The sequence below is a fragment of the Protopterus annectens genome, chromosome 2.part0 (assembly GCF_019279795.1).
Source record: "Protopterus annectens isolate FY-2018-M chromosome 2.part0, PAN1.0, whole genome shotgun sequence".
In the NCBI taxonomy this organism is placed as follows: domain Eukaryota; kingdom Metazoa; phylum Chordata; order Ceratodontiformes; family Protopteridae; genus Protopterus; species Protopterus annectens.
Window position 1 is genome coordinate 1,614,164,034 of NC_056728.1, and position 25,109 is coordinate 1,614,189,142.

At 42.3% G+C, this 25,109-nt stretch overlaps 1 protein-coding gene across 1 annotated transcript in view; it reads left to right on the plus strand.

Annotated features, from left to right (window-relative positions):
* The window catches only part of RB1CC1 (RB1 inducible coiled-coil 1), a gene marked incomplete in the record, with an annotated part of 2,392,675 nt that overhangs the window by 1,343,255 nt on the left and 1,024,311 nt on the right, over positions 1–25,109 (plus strand). Inside the window, 1 exon segment of the mRNA XM_044061705.1 lies at positions 7,064–7,128. Coding sequence (XP_043917640.1) covers positions 7,064–7,128 — 65 coding nt within the window.

Consider the following 25,109-nt stretch of genomic DNA (forward strand, 5'->3'; position numbering starts at 1 on the left):
TCAATTCTGGCCTAAGTGGGTGTGATTTCCCTTTCTCTGGCCTCACTTGCTACACCCACCTTGGAGACAGGACCCCAGTCCAGATCTTCTCTCTCACCCATATGGAATGCGTCACCTGGACATTCAAACCCTCAGGTTAACAGCGTGGTTTGTCCAGTGTCAAGAATGGCTAATCAGTCCAGGGTTTCTTCCCCAGTAATCCACATTCTTACAGCATCCCAAAGACCATCTGTCAGGAAGATTTACAAAAGCAAATGACGACGTTTTTCTTTTTGTGCCTCTGTGGAATCTGGATCCTTTTTCGGCTCCTCTTTCAGCTGTTTTAGACTTGCTGCTTCCCCCTTTTTGCTTTTTCATGAAGCAGCGAGTTACAGTATCGTAAAAGTCCAACTCGTTGCCATTTCATATTTCCATATAGGGAAAAAGCAATCATCCATCTCCTCTCTTAGATTATCCAAGGCCTTCTTAAGGGTCATCTTTCTTCTAAGGCCTCTCCCAAATGATCCCACCCCTCTTGGGACACAACTGTGATACTACAGGTTATTACTAAACATCCTTTCAAACCTGCAGCCAAGGTGGACTTCAGATTTCTGGCTTGGAAACCTTGTTCTTGGTGGCAATCACCTCAGCTCAGACAGTGTCAGAACTGCAGGCTCTCTCTTGGAAACGTCCTTAACTGTTTTTTCCATAGGGATAGTGTATCTTTGCGGTCACATCCATTTTTCATTCCTAAAGTAGCTACCGAGACTTCATTAAACCAGTCTGTCTGCTAGTTTTCTTCCCAGTTGTATCAACAAAGAGGAGTACAATGCTGCATTTGCTGGAGGTGCATTGTCAGCTTCAACTTATATCCAGTAAGCCAAGAACATTAGAAAGTCTGATCAACTGTTTCTCATTCTCAAAAGATAAACTGGGACATGGAGTCTTTAATATGACTTTATCTAGATGACAATCTGACCACGTCTCATATGTTTACAGAGAGTGTAGGGTCTGACCTTGCCCAAACCCATCAAAGCTCATTCAACTACAGCTGTATCTGCATCTACTGCCTTTTTCTCAAGAACCTCTATTGATGATATTTGAGCTCCTGCAACTTGGCCCAGTGTTCAGACTTTCATTATTCATTATGAATTGGATTCGCTCTTCAGAGATAGAGCTGTCTTTGGTCAGCTGTCCTCCAGAATAGCCTTTCTTGAGACCACTCTAAGACTTCATTAGCTGGGGACTGTGTACCATACATTGAGGAATGGACAGAAAAGACATCAGATGTGAAAGTTGTGTACTTACCTAATGATAGGTCTGTGTTTACCTCTGTACTTCCTCATCTTCCCACCCTCCTTTCCTCTTTCATTCTTTTGGAGTTCACTGTATTGGCTTCTGGCATGACTGGTCTGTCTCCAGGATTCATTCACATGCTCTTTCAGCTCCAAAGCAAAATATAAAGTATTGTTCTTAAGAATTCTGTTTTTATGTATAGTGTCTTATCTGTTATAGGTTTGCAGGCAAACCCTATCTGAAGTAATGTTGGAGACAGGAGGGGATTATGGGTAAGAGGAGGAGCCTAAGCTTTGGATCTAAAGTCTGCAGTGGTCAAGGTTGGATGCAAAGGCCCATACGTTGAGAGAAGATGGAACTAGACAACACAGATCAGTCATTATGTTAAGTACATAAATGTTGTTATTTAGTATATGTTTGCTGTTAATAATGCAGATGTAGGTAATGAGAAGTTTTTCTCCCAGCCAGGACGAGGACCTCCACTGAAAGCGGTCTTTGCCCAGTCAGCAAGTAATTAAAGACAAGGAAACAAATAATGAACATAAGTAAATAAATTCAGCAAATAAAAAATTAAAATAAATAAAAAATATGCCAGACCACATCAGTTGCATGAAAACACAGGTAAGTTGAACAAGTAAATGACAAAGAAATAAAAACTGCAGCAGTGTCTTTTTACAAATTGATAATTTCAAATGCACAGCTGCAAAACTAAAATTAGGTAAAGTAGAAATAAAATGTGCATTAAAAGTCTGTTTTAAGAAGGCATTTATATTAATATTGTCACTTAACCCCAAAGAATGTTCCACATGCAGCTGAAGTCACTACCCCTAGAGTACAAAAAGACCTTGTTTAAAAACGTGTGTGTATAGCATATATATATATATATATATATATATATATATATATATATATATGTGTGTGTGTGTAGATATACATATATATATATATATATATATATATATATATATATATATATATATATATATATATATGGATCCCCTTCAAAACATCGAATGGTCACAACATCTAAGCTCAGAACATTGAGACCATAACGTCCAAAACTCATAACATCAAATTTCATAACATTGAAATTTTGCATCACAACTTCAAAACCTGCAAATCACATGTAACTAACATCCCCTTCACCTAAAACAACACCAAAGTAGTAAATACACTTTTTTGAATTTTCGATATTATTGGCTCAATGTTATGAAATTCAATGTTACGAATTTTCAGTGTTATGAAGTAGACCGCATATATATGTGTGTGTGTGTGTGCGTAAATGCATACATACATACATACATATATATATATATATATATATATATATATATATATATATATATGTGTGTACGAGTGTGTGTAGATTATATAGGTTTTATATATATATATATATATATATATACACACACACACACACAAATATATAGATATGGCTTAAGAATGCAAATACTGCATCATCTCCTCCTTAGTCCCTTCATCAGGGTTAACCACAGATGATAGTGTATACCATGGCTATTTGTAACCTAGTTTGCTCTACATTTGTTGACTTCACCTCAAGATTGTAATATAAGAATACTGTACATCTTTACTTATGTAACTATTTCATAAATTTGTTCATTGTTCTTGTTTGTACTAATATTGTACTTAAATGTAGAGCTTTTCTCCCTGGACCTCTGCTGAAAAAGTATTGTTTGTCCAGACGGACTTTCCCAGTTATCAAATGTAAAATAAATAAATGTAGATATAGATCTATATATACACACTCATACACATAACGCACATATGTGTGAATGTGTGTGTGTATATGTCTATATATATATATATATATATATATATATATATATATATATATACACACATATAAATACATATAAGTTTGTGTGTATGTATATACGTGTATGTACATGTATATATACACACAGATGCATGTATGTATATGTGTAAGACAATTGGTGCACAGTAAACTCTGTAAAGAGCATTGATATTATGACTTTCCAGAGTTTATAGAACTGCATTAACTCCAGTGACCTAACATTTTTATGGTTTCTGTATTATAAACTGCATTACTGCCCATACCACTCCTATAGCACTGCAAAGTGAAGTGTGCCTTGACACCAGTTCTGCTATTAAAATTTATTGGATTTATAAATGGACCATTGAGAATATATGTAAACTATAAACAAGTACCAGAAAAAAATAAGTGCCATTAGGTTTATGAGTAAGTGGACCATTCAGTTTAACATCATTTACCTCCTGTAGTTCCTTCAAGTTATAAAACCTCTCTTAAAAATGTTATTCCGGCATCACTTTTTGTTTTATGAGTTATTTTGAGGAAGTCTGTGTAAGTTTGTGGATGAAAGTGCATATGTTCATCTTTTCAGCATTAGCATTTTCTTCCATTTGAGTAGGTCCCTTAACTTATAGGCGTTATTCCGGTTCTTTTTAATGTGGCCGAAGTAATCTCTTAAATGTACATCATTGGCTTTGCTTTTCTTTCTCTTGATAGAACAAGGTGCTATTCTGAGACATTTTTACTTTCACCAGTATTGCAGATGAATGTGAAGCTTTGTAACTATGCATGCCAAAGTGACTATTTAAATGCATTGCTTATTTTCTCAACAATTGGGGCAGATCCTTGATTTGAGTTTACAGCGGACATTTTTGCAACTAATGTTACTACTTTTATCAAGAATATGTCTATCATAGGCTTACATGTAATGGGCAACTGTTCATCAGTATAGTTTTTCAGACAGTGCAAACTAGATCTCTACTAAGTAAGGCTGGATTTGACAGGCAGTTTTCCAGGGTTTTATATTGTCTTCCTGTCATAGATTTACAGCCTGTCATTCTGGACTGCTAGGGAACTGGTTTTCATAAGTGTGTTACATGCAGCAAGAAGTCTTAGCAAAGACTTTCCAGGTAGTACGTTTTCTCAGTTCTGTGTTCCTGCTGCTCCAACAATTGAGTTGATTTCCACTGCCCTTTTTCATCATATATAATTGTATTTATTTCATTTATTTATCCAAGTTCTTGTTTATCATTCATTGTGTATAATTCTTCCTTAGTTTTTCAGTATTATGTACTGAATGATCAGCCTTTACAGTGTTTGTTATAATAATCTAATTTGTAGCATTTGTAGTTTTCATTGATGGTTGTGTGATGACCATTATATATTTAAACTATTATGAAGTAGTTCTCAGCAGTAGGAATGTTGCAAACAAGTTCAGAGCGTTCTTAAGAACAACAAAGAAAATAAACTTGATCTTGTAATGAACTCTGCTTGTGTGGATATACATATATACACATCCACACACACACACACACACACACACACACATTTTATATATATATATATATATATATGTGTGTGTGTATGTAGATAGATAGATGTAGACATGTACAGTGGATATAAAAAGTGTACACACCCCTGTTAAAATGCCAGATTTTTGTGATATAAAAAAATGAGACTACAATAGATCATTTCAAAACTTTTCCCACCTTTAATGTGACCTATAACCTGTGCAATTCAATTGAAAAACAAACAAATCTGTTAGGGGAAAAAATATAAAAAAATAAATAAACTTACAATAAGCTGGTTGCATAAGTGTGCACACTCTTAAACTAATACTTTGTTGAAGCACCCTTTGATTTAATTACAGCATTCATTCTTCTTGGCTACACACCTGCCATCAATTAAAGAGACTCTGATTAACCCCAAATAAAGTTCAGCTGTCCTAGTAGGATTTTCCTGACATTTACTCGGGTGCCTGCTACAGCAAAAACCATGGTTTGCAGAGAATGTACAAAGCATCAAAGGGATCTTATTGTTGAAAGGCATCAGTCAGGAGAAGGGTACAAAAAAAAAATTTCCACAGCATTGGATATACCATGGAACATAGTGAAGATGGTCATTGAAAAGAGGAGGAAAAAAATGGGACAACAGTGACATTGCAAAGAACTGGACATCCCTCCAAAATTGATGAAAAGACAAGACGAAAACTAGTCAGGGAGGCTGCTAAGAGACCTACAGCAACACTGAAGGAGCTGCATGAATTTCTGGCACGTCCTGTTTGTGTACTACATATGACAACAATCTTCTGTATTCTCCATATGTCTGGACTATGGGGTAGGGTTGCAAGACGGAAACCTTTTCTTGCACAGAAAAACATCCAGGTCCAGCTAAAATATGCAAAATAATACATCAAGTCTTTCAAAAGCATGTGGGAAAATGTGTTATGGTCTGATGAGACTAAGGTTGAACTTTTTGGCCACAATACCAAAAGGTATATTTGGCGTAAAAACAACACTTCGCATCACCAAAAGAACGCCATCTCCATGGTGAAGCATGGTGGTGGCAGTATCATGCTTTGGGGTTGCTTTTCTTCAGCTGGAACTGGGGCTTTAGTCAAGGTGGAGGGAATTATGAGCAGTTCCAAATACCAGTCACTTTTGGCCCAAAACCTTCAGGCGTCTGCCAGAAAGCTGAAGATGAAGAGGAATTTCACCTTTCAACATGACAATGACCCCAAGCATACATCCAAATTAGCAAAAGAATGACTTCACCAAAAGAAATTAAAGTTTTGGAATGGCCCAGCCAGACCCCAGACCTAAATCCAATAGAAAATCTGTGGGGTAACCTGAAGAGGGCTGTGCACAAGAGGATGTCCTCACAATTTGACAGATTTGGAGCACTTTTGCAAGGAAGAGTGGGCAAATATTGCCAAGTGAAGATGTGCCATGCTGATAAGACTCCTACCCAAGAACACTGAATACTGTAATAAAATCAAAAGGAGCTTCAACAAAGTATTATTTAAGTGTGTGCACACTTATGCAGCCAGCATATTGTACTTTTTTTATTTTCTTTTATTTTTTTTCCCTTAACAGATTTGCTTGTTTTTCAATTGAATTGTGCAGGTTATAGGTCACAGTAAAGGTGGGAAAAGTTTTGAAATGATTTATTGTGATCTAATTTTTTTATATCACAAAAACCTGGCATTTTAACAGGGGTGTGTATGCTTTTTTTATCCACTGTATATACACATTGATATACATATAATTTCTTTGAACTGTTTTAAGATTTAATTAGATGGTTAATTGCATTTTTTTTAAATGTGACCTGTAGCGTTTTCTCTGGATCATTAGGCCAAGAAATGTACTTAACCATTCAATTATCACACAAATCTGTTAATTTGCAGCCAGTGCCACAGTTTTTTCTATCCCCACTTTGCCAGTTTTGTTAAAATTGTTTTTGAGTTCTTTTTGCATCATTTTTGTTGTTTTTCAGAAGTGTCTTCCTATCCTGTTCTTTAGACGTTAACAGTCTGCCTGGTGGGAAGAAAGTAAAAGCCACAAATTATAGATCATTATTTATGCCGACACAAGTCAAGATAAGGGGACAGCCTACGTCTTCCCTTCCCTGATGCAGTGCATATCTGTATCTAGTCTTTTAAACCAAGTAAATTTAAGTTGACTCAAATGCCTGTTTTCATTCGTGACCGCAAGCATTTTGTGTGATTTAGTTTAGAATTACTATGGGGCTGTGGGAATAAAACAAGTCTTCAGGATATAGTTTACTTTTGCCTTTTTGTTGCCTTAGTTTTGTGTGGCAGCATTTCTTGGAAGGTCGATCTCTCTACATATTGAGCTTGTAGAAGGCAGTTTTACTATCTCACACACCTATTACACTGAGTACCACACACATGTACATTCTGATTGCCTGAAAGTTATGCTACATTTGTGTAAGTACTGAAAACTATCAGTAATAAGCGTTTTCTGTTTCATGCAGGAAAATCATTTTTAAGAAATCGACTGTTTAGGGGACTTGACTCGTGGCCTTCATCATCATTTTGTGTACGTATTCATATGACTGTGAAAACAGCTCTTTTATAAGATTTGCGAGTGATTATTTGTGTTTATACATAATAATGGCATAATGGTTTCCAGCTGTTAATATTGCATTAAAATGTCAGAAGATTAATAATAGCAAAGTCTCAATTTTCTCTGGTTCTTTGGCATTCTTTTAAAGTAAAGCAGTAGTACTAATTCACATTATGAAGATGCATTTACCCTTTGACGGGTAAATGGTGGCTAATATTGCAAACTTTTTGTTAAATAGTTTGTAGTGAGTATACTGTAATGCATTAGACTATGTTTTCTAGAGGTGTTTGAAGGTGTATGTAATTACACTTTAGGAAATGTCAAGGAAAAACATAGATGTTCTTTGTGTTTCACTGTTGCAGTCATTACATTTGTGATATCTGCTTGCAGGTAGCCCTCAGTTGGCCTGATTAACAAAGTCTTGGGTCCTGCGTCGTTTGCTGTCCCTTATTCCATGACGTCAGGTCATCAGGAGTATAAAACATGCAGCCGACGCCATTACATCAGTCTTTCTTGCCGTGCGGTGCCTGAAGCAGAAGCAGTTCGCAAGTGCCGGTCGGCCGACTCCTGAAATTTTCGTTTTCGAGTTTCAGAACCGAAGTCTTGAACTAAAGCTAAGTACCCCGTTGGGGAAACTTTTTCTTGCTCCTTACTGATGTCAGTAAAAGTTAATAATTGCATTACTTGTGGAAAGCAAATACCTCATAAATATTTTCATTCATACTGTATTCCTTGCCTAGGCCCTGACCACGACGTACCGTGCTGTCGGTTTTGTGCTTTATTTAATCAGCGCACTATCCTTTGTCAGTAAATTTTCATCTCTAAATATTTCTGTTCTTTGTTTAATTATCCAGAAATGTCATCAGTTAGCCATCCGACTACCGGGATTCTGAAAATACGCAAAGATAAAGACAGAGACAGACGCCGAGGTCCAAAACTGCTGACAACACTTCTCCTAAGCCCGTTGCCAGTTCGCCGGTACTCAGTGAGGCGCTTTCACAGCCCCTGATACCCGCTACTTCTGATTCACTGGCCTGTACTGAGACCCATTCGGAGTCCGGTATGCCGTGAGATGCTTCAACTATGGAACCCACGGATGTCTCTACCTTGGATGGGTCCAGAGCCGCTGTGCAGGCATCGGCTTCTAAGGGTGTATTCAGGCCTATGGACTTGCATATTAAACCGACGCCTCCTTCTTTACTTATGCCTAAATCTCGATTCATGCCTAAAAAACTGATGCCCAGGCCACATGCTCAGGCCTGTATGCTTAAAAAACAAATAAGAATGGCTGAAGATCTAATAACTGTAATCAGGAGTAGCCAACCCCCCCCCCCCTTCTAAGAGGCCTAGGACTGAAGTTGATTATGAATCTTCTGATCAGGATTCTGTTGATGTTCGTGTTTCACTGTTGCAGTCATTACTGTTGCATTATCCTGCTGGCAGGCTAACCGCAGTCTGCCCGAGTTCCAAAGTCTAGGTCCGTCGTCGGTTGCTGTCGCCTCTTCCCTGATGTCATTGCGTCAGGGGTGTAAAAGATGCAGCCAACGCCATTTTCTCCAGTCTTTCTTGCCGCACGGTGCCCGAAGCAAAAGCAGTTCGCAAGTGCCGGTCGGCCGACTCCTGAGATTTTCAAAGCTGAATTTCAGAACTGAAGTCTTCATTAAAGCTAAGTACCCCGTTGGGGAAACTTTTTTCTTGCTCCAGACCGATGTCAGAAAAAATTAACAATTGTATTTCTTGTGGGAAGCAAATACCTCATAAGGATTTTCACTCTTACTGTATTCCTTGCCTAGGCCCTGATCACAACATTGCTAGCTGTCGGTTTTGTGCTAGATTCAACCAGCGCACTATCAAGCGTCGGTTCGATTTTGCTTTTCATTACTTTGGCCGAAGATTTAATTATATAATGCCGGCGGAACAGCCGACAACCGGAGTTTACAAAAGATGCAAGGACAGGGACAATGATAGGCATCCGAGGTTCAAAACCAATGATGAAGCCTCTTCTAGGCCATTCGCCGGTTCTCAGTGAGGCGCTTTCGCAGCCCCTGGCACCCGCTACCTCAGAGCCACAGGCCGCTACCGACTCCCACATGGAGCCGACTGGGCCTCTGGATACTCAAGGTATTGGACACTCAGAAATCAATCCCTCAGATGGGTCCGGAGCCGCTGAGCAGGCATCGGCTTCTGAGGGTGTCTTCAGACCTACACAACTATATATTAAGACACACTCAGCTTCAAAGGCAAAGACTAAAGCAGCTCTAAAGACAAAGAAACAAGTACAGCATTCTCCTATTCAGACTTCCATGCCTAAAAAACAGATGCTCAAAATGGCCAAAGACCTAATTACTTTGATCAGGGGCTCCCATCCACCTCCTGATAAGAGGCCTAGGCAAGAGACAGAGTATGATTCTTCTGATCAGGTATCTATTTCCTCTGATTCCTCTTCTGAACAGGATTTCTCCATGCTTCCCTGTGAGGATTCTGATGCTGAAGAATCCATTCCATCAGCCTCTCCTCCTGAGGACTATTCCTTTGGGGAAACACTGCAAACTATGAGGGAGCATTTCCACTGGGAGAGCCAAGATTATTCTGAGTCTAAGAAAAGGCTCAGAGACTTCCTGCTTCTTCCTCAGCATAGACCCCTTGCCATTCCTCCTGTTTTAGATATTGTAGATGATGTATTTACAGAGTCCGGACTATCCCCTGACTCTTTACCCCCTGCACCTGCTAAGCCAGACAGATACTACAGGGTCCCTGATTCTCATAAATTCTTATATAAAAACCCCACTGCTGACCCAGAAACTATATCTCAGGGTCCTAAGGGGGTTAAGGCTTCCACTGCAAAAAACCTTGTCCCCTCTGATAGGGATTCTAGGGCTCTAGACAGATGGGGGCAAAAGTATACACTTCTGCCACCCTGGCTGTAAGGGCTTTAAATTGTCAATTTCATATGCTTAAATATCAGCAATATTTAATGTCACTACTTAAACAGAAAATGTTGACAAATACTGAATGTTCAGAGAACAAGGAATTGCAGGATTTATTGCATGCAACTGAACAAGTGGGAAAGCATACTTTGCAATGTGGTTATGATTCACTGGAGGCCTCTTGCAGGGCTGCTGTTACAGGTTCTGTTATTAGAAGGCATGCTTGGTTAAAGGAACAAAATCTGCCTGATCATGTTAAAGCAAAATTATTAGATGCACCATTACAGCATGATACTTTGTTTGGTACTAAAGCAGAAGAGGTGTTGAAAAAAATGGAGGATAAAGCAAAATCCATGCAGACAGTCAAGGATTTCATACAGGTACAGCCACCCAGGTTTAGCAGGAACTGGCCTTCTAAAAATTGGTCTTTTCCAGTCTCAGACAGGCCACAAAGAGGCAGATCACAGCCCCAAGGCTCATACAGACCTAAACAATGGGGTGCTCCTACCTCCAAAAGCGGAGAAGAGAAATCACAGCCTTGCAGGAAACAGTCCCAATGACTTTCCTCTACCAGTTCCAAGCAGTTTTCTTTTGACAGCCCCCTTAGGAGGAAAACTAGCACTTTTTTCATCAAATTGGCAAATGGTTATCCAAGACAAATGGGTTCTGAACATAGTGTCCCAAGGCTACAGGTTCCACTTTCACACCCTACCAAGGTCAAAGGGCATGCCAGACCTGCCACACAATCAATGGGCAGAGGCACAAAAACAAATTACAGCCCTCATGGACATGAGGGCCATTCAGCAAGTACCACAACAACAGCAGGGGCAAGGATTTTACTCCAGACTTTTTCTAGTACCCAGGAAGGACAAAACATGGAGACCAATTCTGGACCTATCTATACTAAATACGTTTCTGGAAGTTCAAAAATTCAAGATGTTGACTCTTCAGCAGCTACTGCCCATGCTGGGCAAGAGGGCTTGGCTAGTAACTTTGGACCTAAAAGAGGCATACCTGCATGTCCCAATCAGACGATCTTGCAGGAGATACCTCAGATTCATAGCTGGCTCAATGCATTACCAATTCTCTGCACTGCCCTTTGGCTTATCTACTGCGCCCAGGGTCTTTACAAAATGCCTGGCACCAGTAATTGTGTTTTGCAGACAAAAAGGAGTTCAAATTTATCCCTACTTGGACGACTGCCTAATTCAAGCAGAGAACAAAGACACTCTTCTAAAGCATCTGGCGTTTGTAAAAAGATTACTAATTGGCGTAGGGTACACAGTAAACGAAAAGAAATCAAAACTAGTGCCCTCTCAAGAGATAATATTCCTGGGCGCATGCTTAAATACAACTGCCCAGATAGCTTATCTCACACCAGACAAACAAAAACAACTGACTACATACTTCAAGAAATTGGCAACAAAAACCCACTTATCTGCAAGGAAAATCCTGCAGGCCTTGGGTTTCATGACATCCTGCATTCTACTAATTCCATATGCCAGACTGCATATGAGGAAACTACAATGGTATCTGAAAAGTGTTTGGACTCAGCATTGCCACAGCCTGGAGACAGTAATTGCACTCATTCCCTGCCTACAACAGGAGTTTCGTTGGTGGGCATTAGCCTGTCACCACAACAAGGGTCTGCCATTCAGTTTACCCACAACCAGACACACTGACAACGGATGCATCAGATTATGCGTGGGGGGCCCATACGTCCGGAAAATGTATTCAGGGCACATGGCCTGCAAACCAGATGCATCTTCACATCAATCAAAAAGAGATGCTAGCTGTTCAAAATGCCCTGACAGCTTTCAAGGACCTGCTTCTTCCAGGACAATTACTGATAAAGACAGACAACACTACGGTCATGTGGTACATAAACAAGCAGGGAGGTACTCATTCCTACCCCCTCTGCAGACAAGCAATGACATTATGGGACACAGCACTGGCCTTTCAGGTTCACCTGCAAGCACAATTCCTGCCAGGAAAAACAAATACTCTGGTAGACGAACTAAGCAGAAACCTCATCGATCCCACGAATGGAAACTGGATCCACAAGTCTTCAGGATGATGATAAGGAAATGTGGATGCCCAGATATAGATCTATTTGCCTCCCCTCACAACTGTCAATTGCAGAGATTTTGCACAAGGATTCACCACAAGCAAGCATGGAAAGTGGACGCCCTGTCATTCAGCTGGAAAAATCCAACAATATATGCTTTTCTCCCACTACCTCTCCTTCCCAGAGTACTCGTAAAGGTCAGACAAGAGAAGCCAAAAATTATTCTGATTGCACCAGACTGGCCACGCCAGCACTGGTACCCAATCCTTGAAGATCTTGTCTCAAGGCACTCTATATGCATCTTCAGGATTGCATGGACCGTGCTATCCCAAATAAAACCAAGACTCCTTCCTCAAGCAAGAAGAAACCAGTCTGGTGGACCCCGGCCATAAGCAAACTTTACAATAAAAGGAGGAGACTTATAGAAAAAAAGGCCAAATCTCAAGTAGAAAAATCATCCGTGATCAGCATTAGTAAGAAATTATGGGCCCTCATCAAGTCAACTAAAGCTAATTTTGAAAAGAAAGTTGCCAAGGATGCCAAGGATAACCATAAGGCCTTCTATGGCTATGTCAAAAACCTAAATGGCAACGCTCAGGTCTGTTCTGAACTAGTACAAAATGGAACAAAATACACTGACCCTTCTGACATTGCCAACATCTTGGCTGACAGGTTCAGTGCAAATTCCACCCCACACCCCCCTCACCCACCTACAGGGCCTATTACCATTCTAGGGGATTGTGTAAGTCCAATTATTACTGATACATTGGTTAACAAGGCTCTATCTAAAGCTAAAAACACTGCCTCCATGGGACCAGATGGTGTCCCAGGCTGTGTCATACGCGAGCTCCAAAAGGAATTAACCCCTCATCTTAATATCCTTTTCAGTCTCAGCCTCTCCACAGGATATGTGCCCATAGAATGGCGCACGGCAATGGTGGTCCCGCTACACAAGGGTGGGGCCACAACTGACCCTGGGAACTACCGACCAATAAGCCTGACCAGTCTGATCTGTAAGGCTATGGAGCGGATCATTATGGAACTCCTAAATGGAGAGATTGGGAACCTCCAGTCGCTGGATCCCACACAGTTCGGCTTCGTCAAGGGCAGGTCATACGTCCTGAACCTGGTGGAATTCTTTGAGACAGTTACTCAGGCTATAGATAAGGGAAAGGAGGTACACACGGCTTACCTTGACCTTGCTAAAGCATTTGATACCATTCCCCATTCAGGTATTATTGATAAGCTCGCAAGCCTGGGTAAAAAACTTTACTTCACAAGATGGATCGCAAACTGGCTCTCAGACAGATCCCATAAAAATAAGAGTAGTGGGATCTATGTCCGAATCCAGACCAGTAACGAGTGGTGTGCCTCAGGGCTCTGTCCTGGGGCCCCTCCTGTTGGCATATACTTCTCAGAAGTACAGGCAAGCACGGAAGGGCTGTGGCTGACTAAGTTTGCGAACGACTGCAAATTGGGTGCTATAATAGAGTCTCCGGCCGACATGGAGATCCTCCAGAAGGGCCTAAATGAGACTGATGCATGGTGTCAAAGCCATGGTCTCAAGCTAAATGCAAAAAAATGGGTAGTAATCCCCTTTGGAAAAAACAGAGTACCCACAAACTACAACGTAGGAGGTAATCCCCTGAAATCTGAAGAAGAAATAAGGGATCTAGGGACCCAAGTAGATAGTCAGCTTTCCTTTGATAAACATGTTGCCAAAGTGGTTAGAAAATCCTTCTATGTGACCCATCTGATCACGAAAGGGTTCGCATCAAGCTCTAAGGATGTAATGGTGCCCCTCTACTCTTCCCTCATCAGACCCATTATTGAGTACAATGCACTAATTGGAATGTACCTGGCTAGACATCTCCAGCAGCTGGAGAGACCACAAAGGTACCTAACCAAGAGGATTACTGGCCTCAAACAGTTGCCGTATGCAGCACGATTGAAAAAGCTAAGACTGTTCTCTGTTACATACCGCTTTCTCAGAGGCGATCTCTGTCTAACGTACAGAGCCATGTCCAACCCAGAATTGTTGAACATGCTCCATCTTAGCAAAACCAAATCTACTTGAGCTACATGCTCTAGGGATATAAACCGCAACACAACAATAAATAGAACATGCTGGAGGGATAGATTCCCTTCGCAGTGACTTCCCTTACTATGGAACAGGGTCCCGATCTACATAAGACAGAGCCCCTCACTATTACTCTTCAAGAGGAACCTTGATGAGTGGATGGGTAACAGAAGGTTCACACTGTGGATCACACCAACAGCACTACTAGATAGGGGACAAGGGTACTAGCTGCTAGTACAAGGGTCTAGGGAACTACTAAAGGGGCGGTGAATACCGTACAATGTGGCTGGGCTAATATATGCCTTCGGGCAGATAGCCCAGTACCAACCTATGAGCCTATAAGGTCCAGCATGGATATTGCCTCGAACTTCTCACTTACTGACCCAACAAAACAGTCAGATCCTGCACAGCCAACTCAGGACCTTAAATCTGGCAGCATGGCGGATAATGTAGCCATTCTGAACACTCCTCTTTCAAAAGCTGTTATGGATGTTATCTTGGAGGCCAGGAGGCCCAGCACCAGAAAGTCTTATGCAGAAAAATGGAAGAGATTCTGTGCTTGGAACCAGGAACCAAGGCATTGACATGACTGTACCAAACATTCCTCAGATTTTACAATACCTGACTGAGATGCTGAACAAAGGCCTTTCTTTCTCATCAATTAAGATTCATGCCTCTGCCATTTCTGCACATTACAATATGGAACCACCTATCTTTTCTCACCCTTCAATAAGGCAGTACCTCAGAGGGGCCAAAAACATTAGGCCTCCAAGGAGAGCACCAATTCCAGCCTGGGACCTCAATTTTGTTTTAGAAAAACTCACACTGCCTCCTTTCGAGCCAGCATCAACAACGGGTATTAAATTCTTATCCTGGAAAACAGCTCTGCTCCTAGCCATTACTTCTGCACGGCGAGTCTCGGAGTTACAAGCACTCATGGCTGTGAAACCTTTCATCATTTTTCATCCAGACAGGGTTTCTCTGATGACAAACCCTACATTTATGCCTAAGGTGGTGTCCACTGTGTGGCCCTCAATCAAACCATTTACTTGCCTACCTTTTACCCAAATCCACAGAACAAGGGTGAGAAAATTCTGCATTCTTTGCACATACACAGGCAGTTACGTTTCTACTTGGACAGAACTAAAGCTTTCAGAAAGACTGAGCAACTTCTAGTGTCATATGCTGCAGGATCACAAGGAAAGGCTATCTCAAAACAGACTATTTCTAAATGGATAGGCCATTGCATCTGTTTCTGCTATTCTCAACATGGCAAATCAGTGCCTAAGGGCATTAGGCCTCATTCCACCAGAGCAGCAGCCTTTCCTCAGGGGAGTACCAACCAAAGAAATCTTAGAGGCTGCAACTTTGAGTTCAGTGCACACATTTACAAAGCAATACCACTTGCCTCTCTACTCTAAGTCTAGAGCAGGCTTTGCCACTGCAGTTATGCAGGGCCTCATAGCCTCTCCTAATCCTATTTAGCCCAGCCACCCTTCCTCAGCTTTGGGATTCAACCCAAGAGTAATGACTGCAACAGTGAAACACGATGAACATAGCACAGTTGTGTACCTACCATAAATGTAGATGTTCGAGTGTATTCACTGTTGCAGTCCAGGTTACCCACCCACCTTCCCCCTTCTCTTTGCTGGGACTTATCTGCACTTCGCTATTCTATACAACCTTTTTGGTGTATTTGCTTGTAGATGAAGGAAATGGTATTTTTGTGTATGCATTTCTTATTGATATATTTTTCAGCCTACCTATTTGGGGCACCTGACATCTGGGGGAAGAAAAACTGAAGAAAATGGCATCGGCTGCATCTTTTATACCCCTAGCGCACTGACGTCAGGGAAGAGGCGACAGCAACCAACGCTGGACCTAGACTTTGGAACTCGGGCCAACTGCGGGCAGCCTGCCAGCAGGATAACCCAAGAGTAATGACTGCAACAGTGAATACACTCGAACATCTACATTTATGGTAGGTACACAACTGTACTTTTCTGATTCTTCTGACAATCTGGATTTGCTCTTATCTACTTATGAAGATTCTGATGCAGAGGACTACATTCCCTCTGCTTCCCCTCCTGAGGATTTTTCTTTTGGGGAAACCTTACATACTCTAAGGGAGCATTTCTACTGGGAAAGCCAGGATTTTTCTGATTCAAAAAAGAGGCTTAGGGATTTCCTTTTCCTACCTCAGCATAGGCCTTTAGCTTATCCTCCTGCTCCCAGAAAACCTGACAGATACTACAGGGTCCCTGAGTCCGACAAGCTCCTTTTCAAAAATCTTGTTGCAGATCCAGAGACTATTTCACAGGGGCCCAAGGGCATTAAGGCTTCTACTGCTAAAAATCCTACCCCTTCTGATAGAGACTCCAGGGCGCTGGATAGATGGTTTACACTTCTGCAACCTTGGCCATTAGGGCTTTAAACTGTCAGATTCATATGTTAAAGTATCAGCAACTTGTTATTGGACTGCTCAAACAGAAAATTATGTTGATTCCTGACTGTGGAAAAAAAGAATTACAGGATTTAATGCATTCTGCTGAACAAGTTGGAAAACATACTTTGCAATGTGGTTTTGATTCATTAGAGGCCTCTTGCAGGGCTGCTGATGTTCATCGTGTTTCACTGCTGCAGTCATTACACTTGGGTTATCCTGCCGTCAGGCCGTCCCGCAGTCGGCCAGAGTTCCAAAGTCTTGGTCTGACGTCGGTTGCTGTCGCCTCCTCCCTGATGTCAGTGCGTCAGGGGTATATAAGAAGCAGCCGACTCCATTTTCTTCAGTCTTTCTTGCCGCGCAGTGCCCAAAGCAAAAGCAGTTCGCAAGTGCCAGTCGGCCGACTCCTGAGATATCAAATTCGATTTTCAGAACCGAAGTCTTTAATAAAGCTAAGTACCCCGTTGGGGAAAGTTTTTCTTGCCTCAGACCGATGTCAGTAAAAGTTAATAATTGTATTTCTTGTGGGAAGCAAATACCTCATAAGGATTTTCGTTCTTACTGTATTCCATGCCTAGGCCCAGACGTCACTAGTTGTAGGTTTTGTGCTAGATTTAACAAACGCAATATTAAACGTTGGTTTGATTTTGCTCGGCATTACTTTGGCCGAAGGTTTAATTATATCATGCCGTCGGAACAACTGACAACTGGAATTCACAAAAAACACAAAGACAAGGATAAGGACAGGCATCCGAGGCCCAAAACTGACGAAGAAACCTCTTCTAGGCCAGTCGCCGGTTCTCAGTGAGGCGCTTTCGCAGCCCCTGACACCCGCTACCTCAGAGCCACAGGCCGCTACCGACTCCCACATGTCGGTGCCTAGGCCTCTGGATACTCAAGGTGTTGGGCCTATGGAGACTAACCCTTCAGATGGGTCCTGAGCCGCTGAGCAGGCATCGGCTTCTGAGGGTGTTTTCAGACCTTCACAACTTACCATTGCAACTACAGCCAAGTCTAAAACTACATTAAAGACAAAGAAGCAAGTACAGCATTCACCTGGACAGGCCTCCATGCCTAAAAAGCAGATGCTCAAAATAGTCGAATACTTAATTACTCCGATCAGGGGTTCCCATCCCCTCCTGATAAAAGGCCTAGGCAGGATACAGACTATGATTCCTCTGACTAGGTTTCTATATATTGTGATTCCTCTTCAGACCAGGGATAATCTGTACCCCCCCCCCCCCATGAGGACTCAGATGCTGAAGAATCAATTCCTTCAGCCTCTCCTCCTGAGGATTATTCTTTTGGGGAAACTTTACATACCATGAGGGAGCATTTCCATTGGGAGGGCCTGGATTACTCAGAATCCAAGAAAAGGCTCAGAGACATTCTTTTATTGCCTCAGCACAGGCCCCTTGCTATTCCGCCAGTGTTGGATATTGTGGATGGTGTGTTTTCTGAATCCAGTTTAAATCCTGATTCTTTACCCCCTGCTCCAGTCAAGCCAGACAGGTACTACAGAGTCCCTGACTCTCACAAATTTCTTTATAAAAACCCTGTTGCTGACCCAGAAACTATTTCCCAGGGTCCCAAACGGGTAAAGGCTTCCACGGCTAAAAATCCAGTTCCCTCTGACAGGGATTCTAGAGCATTAGACAGATGAGGGAAGAAAGTTTACACCTCTGCAACTTTAGCAGTGAGGGCTTTAAATTGCACATGCTTAAATATCAACAATATGTACTGTCTCAGTTAAAACAGAAAATGAGTACAAGTGCAGAACAACCTAACTATAAGGAAATGCAGGATTTATTGCATGCAACTGAACAAGTGGGAAAGCATACATGTGGTTTTGATTCATTAGAGGCTTCTTGTAGAGCAGCAGTTACAGGATCTGTGATTCAAAGGCATGCTTGGTTAAAAGAACAAAGTTTACCAGATCATGCTAAGGCAAAATTATTGGATGCTCCTTTACAGCAGGATATTTTATTTGGTGTTAAGGCAGAACAGGTATTAAAGAAAATGGAGGATAAGGCAAAATTTATGCAAACAGTGAAGGATTTCTTACAGGTACAGCCACCTTGATTTAGCAGGAATTGGCCTACAAAAAATTGGACCTTTCCAGTGTCAGACAGGCCAAAAAGAAGCAGATATAGACGCCCAAGAGGCAGATCTCAGCCCCAAGGCTCTTACAGACCACGACAGTGGGGTACTTCAACCCCAGTAGGAGGGGAAGACAAGTCCCAATGACTTCCCCCCTTCCAATGCCAAGCTCTTCCCTTTTGGCAGCTCCCTTAGGGGGGAAACTAGCACTTTTTTCACAAAACTGGCAAGCAATCACCCAAGACAAATGGGTTCTGAATATTGTGTCTCAAGGTTACAGGTTCTACTTTCACACTTTACCAAGGCTAAAAGGAATACCAGACCTGCCACAAAATAAATGGGCAGAGGCACAAAAGCAAATTACAACCCTCATGGACATGAGAGCTATTCAAAAAGTGCCACAGCAGGAACAAGGACAAGGATTTTACTCAAGACTCTTCCTGGTCCCCAGAAAGGACAAAGCCTGGAGACCCATACTAGACCTTTCTACTCTAAATACTTACCTGGATGTTCCGAAATTCAAAATGTTGACACTGCAGCAGCTCCTTCCCATGTTGGGCAAGAAAGCTTGGCTTGTTACTTTGGACCTCAAAGAGGTGTACCTGCACGTCCCTGTCAGACAAAATTGCAGAAGATACCTCAGATTCATAGCTGGTTCAATGCACTACCAATTCTCTGCACTGCCCTTTGGCTTATCTACTGCGTCCAATATGCCTGTCACCAGTAATTGCATTTTGCAGACAAAAAGGAATTCAAATATATCCATACCTGGACGTCTGCCTGATTCAAGCAGAGAGCAAGGACATTCTTCTAAAGCATCTGGCGTTTGTAAAAAGGTTGCTAATTTGCCTAGGGTACACAGTAAACGAAAAGAAGTCAAAACTAGTGCCCTCACAACAGATAATATTCCAGGGTGCCAGCTTAAATACAATGGCCCAGATGGCTTATCTCACGCCAGACAAACAAGGACAACTGACTCTTTATTTTCAATTGATGGCAACAAATTCTGCAGGCCTTGGGATTCATGGCATCCTGCATACTACTAATTCCATATGCCAGACTGCATATGAGGAAATTACAGTGGTACCTAAAAAGTGTTTGGACTCAACACTCTCACAGCTTGGAAACAGTAATACCACTAATTCCCTTCCTACAACAGGAGTTTCGATGGTGGGCACAGGCATGTCACCTCAACAAGGGTCAGCCTTTCACTCTTCCCACAGCCAGGCAGACTTTAACAACAGATGCTTCGGATTAGGCCTGGGGAGCTCACATGGCAGGAAAATGTTTTCAGGGCAAATGGACCACAGACCAAATGCATCTTCACATCAATCAAAAAAAGATGTTGGCTGTACAAAATGCCCTAACAGCTTTCAAGGACCTTCTGCATCCAGGACAATTATTATTAAAGACAGACAACACCACAGTAATGTGGTACATAAACAAGCAAGGGGGCACTCATTCTTACCTCCTATGCAGACAAGCCATGACCTTGTGGAACACAGCTCTAACTTATCAAGTTCATCTGCAAGCACAATTCCTGCCAGGAAAGAAAAATACTCTGGTAGACGACTTAAGCAGAAACATCATGGATCCTCACGAGTGGAAATGAAATCCACAAGTTTTTCAGCATGATAATGCAAAAATGGGGGTGCCTGGACATAGATCTTTTTGCCTCCCCACTGAATTGCCAACTACAAAAATTCTGCACAAGGACTTATCACACACAAGCATGGAAAGTGGATGCTCTTTCATTCAGCTGGAAAAGCCTAAAAGTTTATGCCTTCCCACCTCTGCCTCTCCTTTCAAAGGTACTCCTAAAAGCCAGACAAGAAAAACCACAGATGATTCCGATTGCTCCAAACTGGCCACGCCAGCATTGTTACCCAATCATAAAGAACTTAGCTCAAGGCCCACCTTGATTTTGCCTCAAATTCCACACCTACTACTGACTCAACAAAACAATCAGATCCTGCACAGTCAGCTCAAAACCTTAAACCTGGCTGCATGGCAGATTCATTAGCCAAACAGACAATACCTCTCTTTAAAGCTGTTATGGATGTCATTTTGAAGGCCAGGAGGCCTAACACCAGGTAATCTTATTCAGAAAAGTGGAAGAGATCCTGTGCCTGGAACCAGGCTCAAAGCCTTGACCCTCTTGTCCCTAACATTCCTCAGATACTACAATATTTAACTGAGATGCTGGACAAAGGACTATCCTTCTCATCCATTAAGATCCACGCCTCTGCCATCTCGGCTCATTACACCACAGATCCTCCTATTTTCTCTCAACCATTGCTAAAGCAGTACCTCAGAGGGGCTAAAAACATAAGACCGCCCCGGAGAGCACCAACACCTACTTGGGACCTCAATTTTGTCTTGGTAAAGCTCACTTTACCTCCTTTTGAGCCAGCCAATTCAGCAGAATTAAAATATGTATCATGGAAAACTGCTCTGCTCCTGGCAATAACCTCAGCACGAAGAGTCTCAGAACTTCAGGCACTAATGGCAGTGGAGCCTTTCATCATTTTTCACCAAGACAGGGTTTCTTTAAGAACAAACCCTTCTTTTATGCCTAAGGTGGTATCCAGTGTGGCTCTTAACCAAACTATTCACTTGCCAACTTTTTATCCAAATCCCCATAATAAAGGGGAGAGACTTCTACACTCCTTGGACATACACAGGCAATTACGCTTCTACTTGGACAAAACAAAAACTTTCAGAAAAACTGAAAGATTGTTTGTGCCATATGCTGCAGGATCACAGGGAAAGGCTATTTCAAAGCAGACCATTTCAAAGTGGATAGGACACTGTATCCGGTTCTGCTACACACAGCATGGGAAACCTGTACCATCTAACATTAGACCACATTCCACCAGGGCGACTGCCACTTCTACTGCCTACCTTAGAGGAGTACCTAGCAAAGACATTTGGGAAGCTGCAACTTGGAGTTCAGTGCACACCTTTACCAAGCATTACCACTTGCCTCTTTATTCTAGATCCAGAGCTGGCTTTGCCACTGCAGTGCTGCAGGGCCTCATAGCCACACCAAATCCTCTATAGGACCAGCCACCCTGACTCAGCTTTGGGATTCAACCCAAGTGTAATGACTGCAGCAGTGAAACACGATGAACATAGTACAGTTTTGTACTTACCATAAATGTAGATGTTCAAGTGTCTTCACTGCTGCAGTCCTGGTTACCCACCCGCCATCCCCTCTTTCTTAGCTGGGTCTTATCTATACCTTTCTACACTATACTACCTATGTGGTGTATTTGCTGGTTAGTGAAGGTTTTGTTTTTACCTTATTGTATGTTTTGTAAGCAGTATGTATTGCCTATCTTTTTGGGGGCACCTGACATCTGGGGCAAGAAAAACTGAAGAAAATGGCGTCGGCTGCTTCTTATATACCCCTGACGCACTGACGTCAGGGAGGAGGTGACAGCAACAGACACCAGACCAAGACTTTGGAACTCTGGCCGACTGCGGGACCGCCCGACGGCAGGATAACCCAAGTGTAATGACTGCAGCAGTGAAGACACTCGAACATCTACATTTATGGTAGGTACAAAACTGTACTTTACTGGCTCTGTGCTCAGAAGGCATGCTTGGCTTAAGAAGCAATCTTTGCCTGATCATGTTAAAGTTAAATTGTTGGATGCTCCTTTAAATCAGGGCTACCTGTTTGGCAACAAGGCTGCGGAAGTTCTTAAAAACATGAAAGATAAAGCTAAATCTATGCAAACAGTTAAAAGATTTTTTACAAGTTCAGCCTCCTAGATTTAGTAGGCACTGGCCCTCTAAGAATTGGTCCTTTCCAGCCCCTTCCAGGTCTTCTCAAGCCAAACCCAGACACAGCAAAAACCCCAGCTTTCAGTCCCAGGGGACACACAGGACTAAGCAGTGGAGAGCCTCCACTTCCAAATCTGGGATTAATAAGACTCCTTCCTATGGTAAACTGTCTCAATGGCTTCCTTTTAAAATTTCCAAGCAATTATCAACTGACTGCCCCTTTGGGGGGAAAGATTGCTCTTCATGCAAAGAATTGGGAACTCATTACCCAGGACAAATGGGTTTTAAATATAGTGTCCCAGGGATACATATTTCACTTCCACACGTTGCCACCACCATGCGGGTGGCTGGACCTACCCCCAAATCAGTGGGCAGAGGCCCAAAAAACAATTACTTTCTCTCTTAAGCATGGGGGCTATTCAAATGGTACCAGAAGAGGAAAAGGGACAAGGTTTCTACTCGAAACATTTCCTGGTACCCAGAAAAGACAATTTGTGGCGTCCTATCCTGGACCTGTTTACTCTAAACACCTTTTTTGGAGAGTCCAAAATTCAAGATGCTGACTCTTCACCCTTTACTTCCTACGCTAGGCAAAGATGCCTGGTTGGAAACACTAGATTTAAAAGAAGCATACCTGCACATCCCAATCAGGGAATCTTGCAGAAGATACCTACGCTTCAAAGCAGGCTACATGCACTATCAGTTATCTGCACTGTCCTTTGGCTTATCTACTGCGCCCAGGGTATTCACAAAGTGCCTAACTTCAGTTATTGCATTTTGCAGGCAAAGAAATATTCAAGTATACCCATACCTGGATGATTGTCTAATTCAGGCAGAAAGCCAGGACATACTTTTGAATCATCTGGCCTTTGTACAAATGGTTCTAACTTGTCTGGGGTACACCATAAACGAAAAGAAACCACACCTGGTACCCTGTCAACAAATTATATTCCTGGGAGCAAGCTTGAATACAACTTCCCAGATGGCTTACTTCACATCAGAGAAACAAATTCATTTGACAGCCTACTTCAAACAAGTGGCCACAAAAACCCTGCTATCTGCAAGACAAATACTGCAAGCCTTGGGGTTCATGGCCTCCTGCTTTCTTCTAATTCCATATGCAAGACTGCATATGAGGAAACTACAGTGGTTTCTAAAAAAAGGATATGGTGTCAACATTCTCAAGACCTAGAAACAATGATTCCTATCATACCTTGCCTACGCCTAGAGTTCCTTTGGTGGCCAGACGCTTGCCACCAAAACAATGGACTAACTTTCACACCACCCCCTGCCGCCCAAACCTTAACAGCAGACGCATCAGACTATGCATGGGGGGCTAACCTGGCAGGGAAGTGCATTCAGGGCAAATGGAACCCAAGTCAAATGCACCTACATATCAATCAAAAAGAAATGTTAGCTATACAGAATGCTTGGACAGCCTTCAAGGACCACATTCTTCCAGGACAGCTAATGGTAAAGATGGACAACACCACTGTTATGTGGTACATAAACAAGCAGGGTGTACACATTCTTACCCTCCTCTACAGGCTAGCCATGGCATTGTGGAATACAGCCTTGAGCTACCAAGTGCACCTACAAGCTCAATTCCTGCCAGGAAAATTAAATACACTGGCAGACGGACTAAGCAAAAACCTCATGGATCCACATCAGTGGAAACTGGAACCAAGAATTTTCAAAATGTTGACAAGCAAATGGGGAAGCCCAGATATAGACCTATTTGCCTGTCCCCAGAACTACCATTTGGACAAATTTTGCACAAGGACTCCCCACAAACAAGCCTGGAAAGTGGATGCTCTGTCCTTCAGCTGGAAAAACCTATCGGTCTATGCCTTCCCCCCTCTGCCTCTGCTCTCCAAAGTACTACTAAAAATCAAACAGGACAAACCAAGGGTGATTTTGATTGCTCCAGGCTGGCCGTGCCAACACTGGTTACCCCTTCCTGCACAGTGTGTCATGGTTATCTCCATGGCACCTGCCTCAGACTCCTTCTCTGCTGTCTCAGCAGGAGAACCAGATTCTGCACCCTCAGCTTCTAACACTGAACCTTGCAGCCTGGCTAGTTACTTAATCTCTCCTTTACCATCCCTCAGCAAACCTGTGATGGATATCATTTTAGAGGCAAGGAGGCCTAGCACTAGAAAATCTTATGCTGAAAAATGGAAAAGATTCTGTGCCTGGAAACAATCTCAAGGGATGAGTACAGCAGCACCCAATTTACCTCAGATTTTACAATACTTAACTGAGATGCTTCACAAGGGCCTGTCTTTTTCCTCCATTAAAATCCACGCCTCAGCCATTTCAGCTCATTATAACACAGAACCTCCTCTCTTCTCTCATCCACTGCTCAAGCAGTTCCTCATGGGGCCAAAAATTTGAGACCACCCAGGAGAGCTCCATCCCCAACCTCGGACCTTAATAGTGTCTTGGAGAATCTCACTGTACCTCCTTTTGAGCCAGCTGCTACTGCAGACTTAAAATGTCTTTCTTGGAAAACAGCTTTCCTTTTAGCAATCACTTCATCTA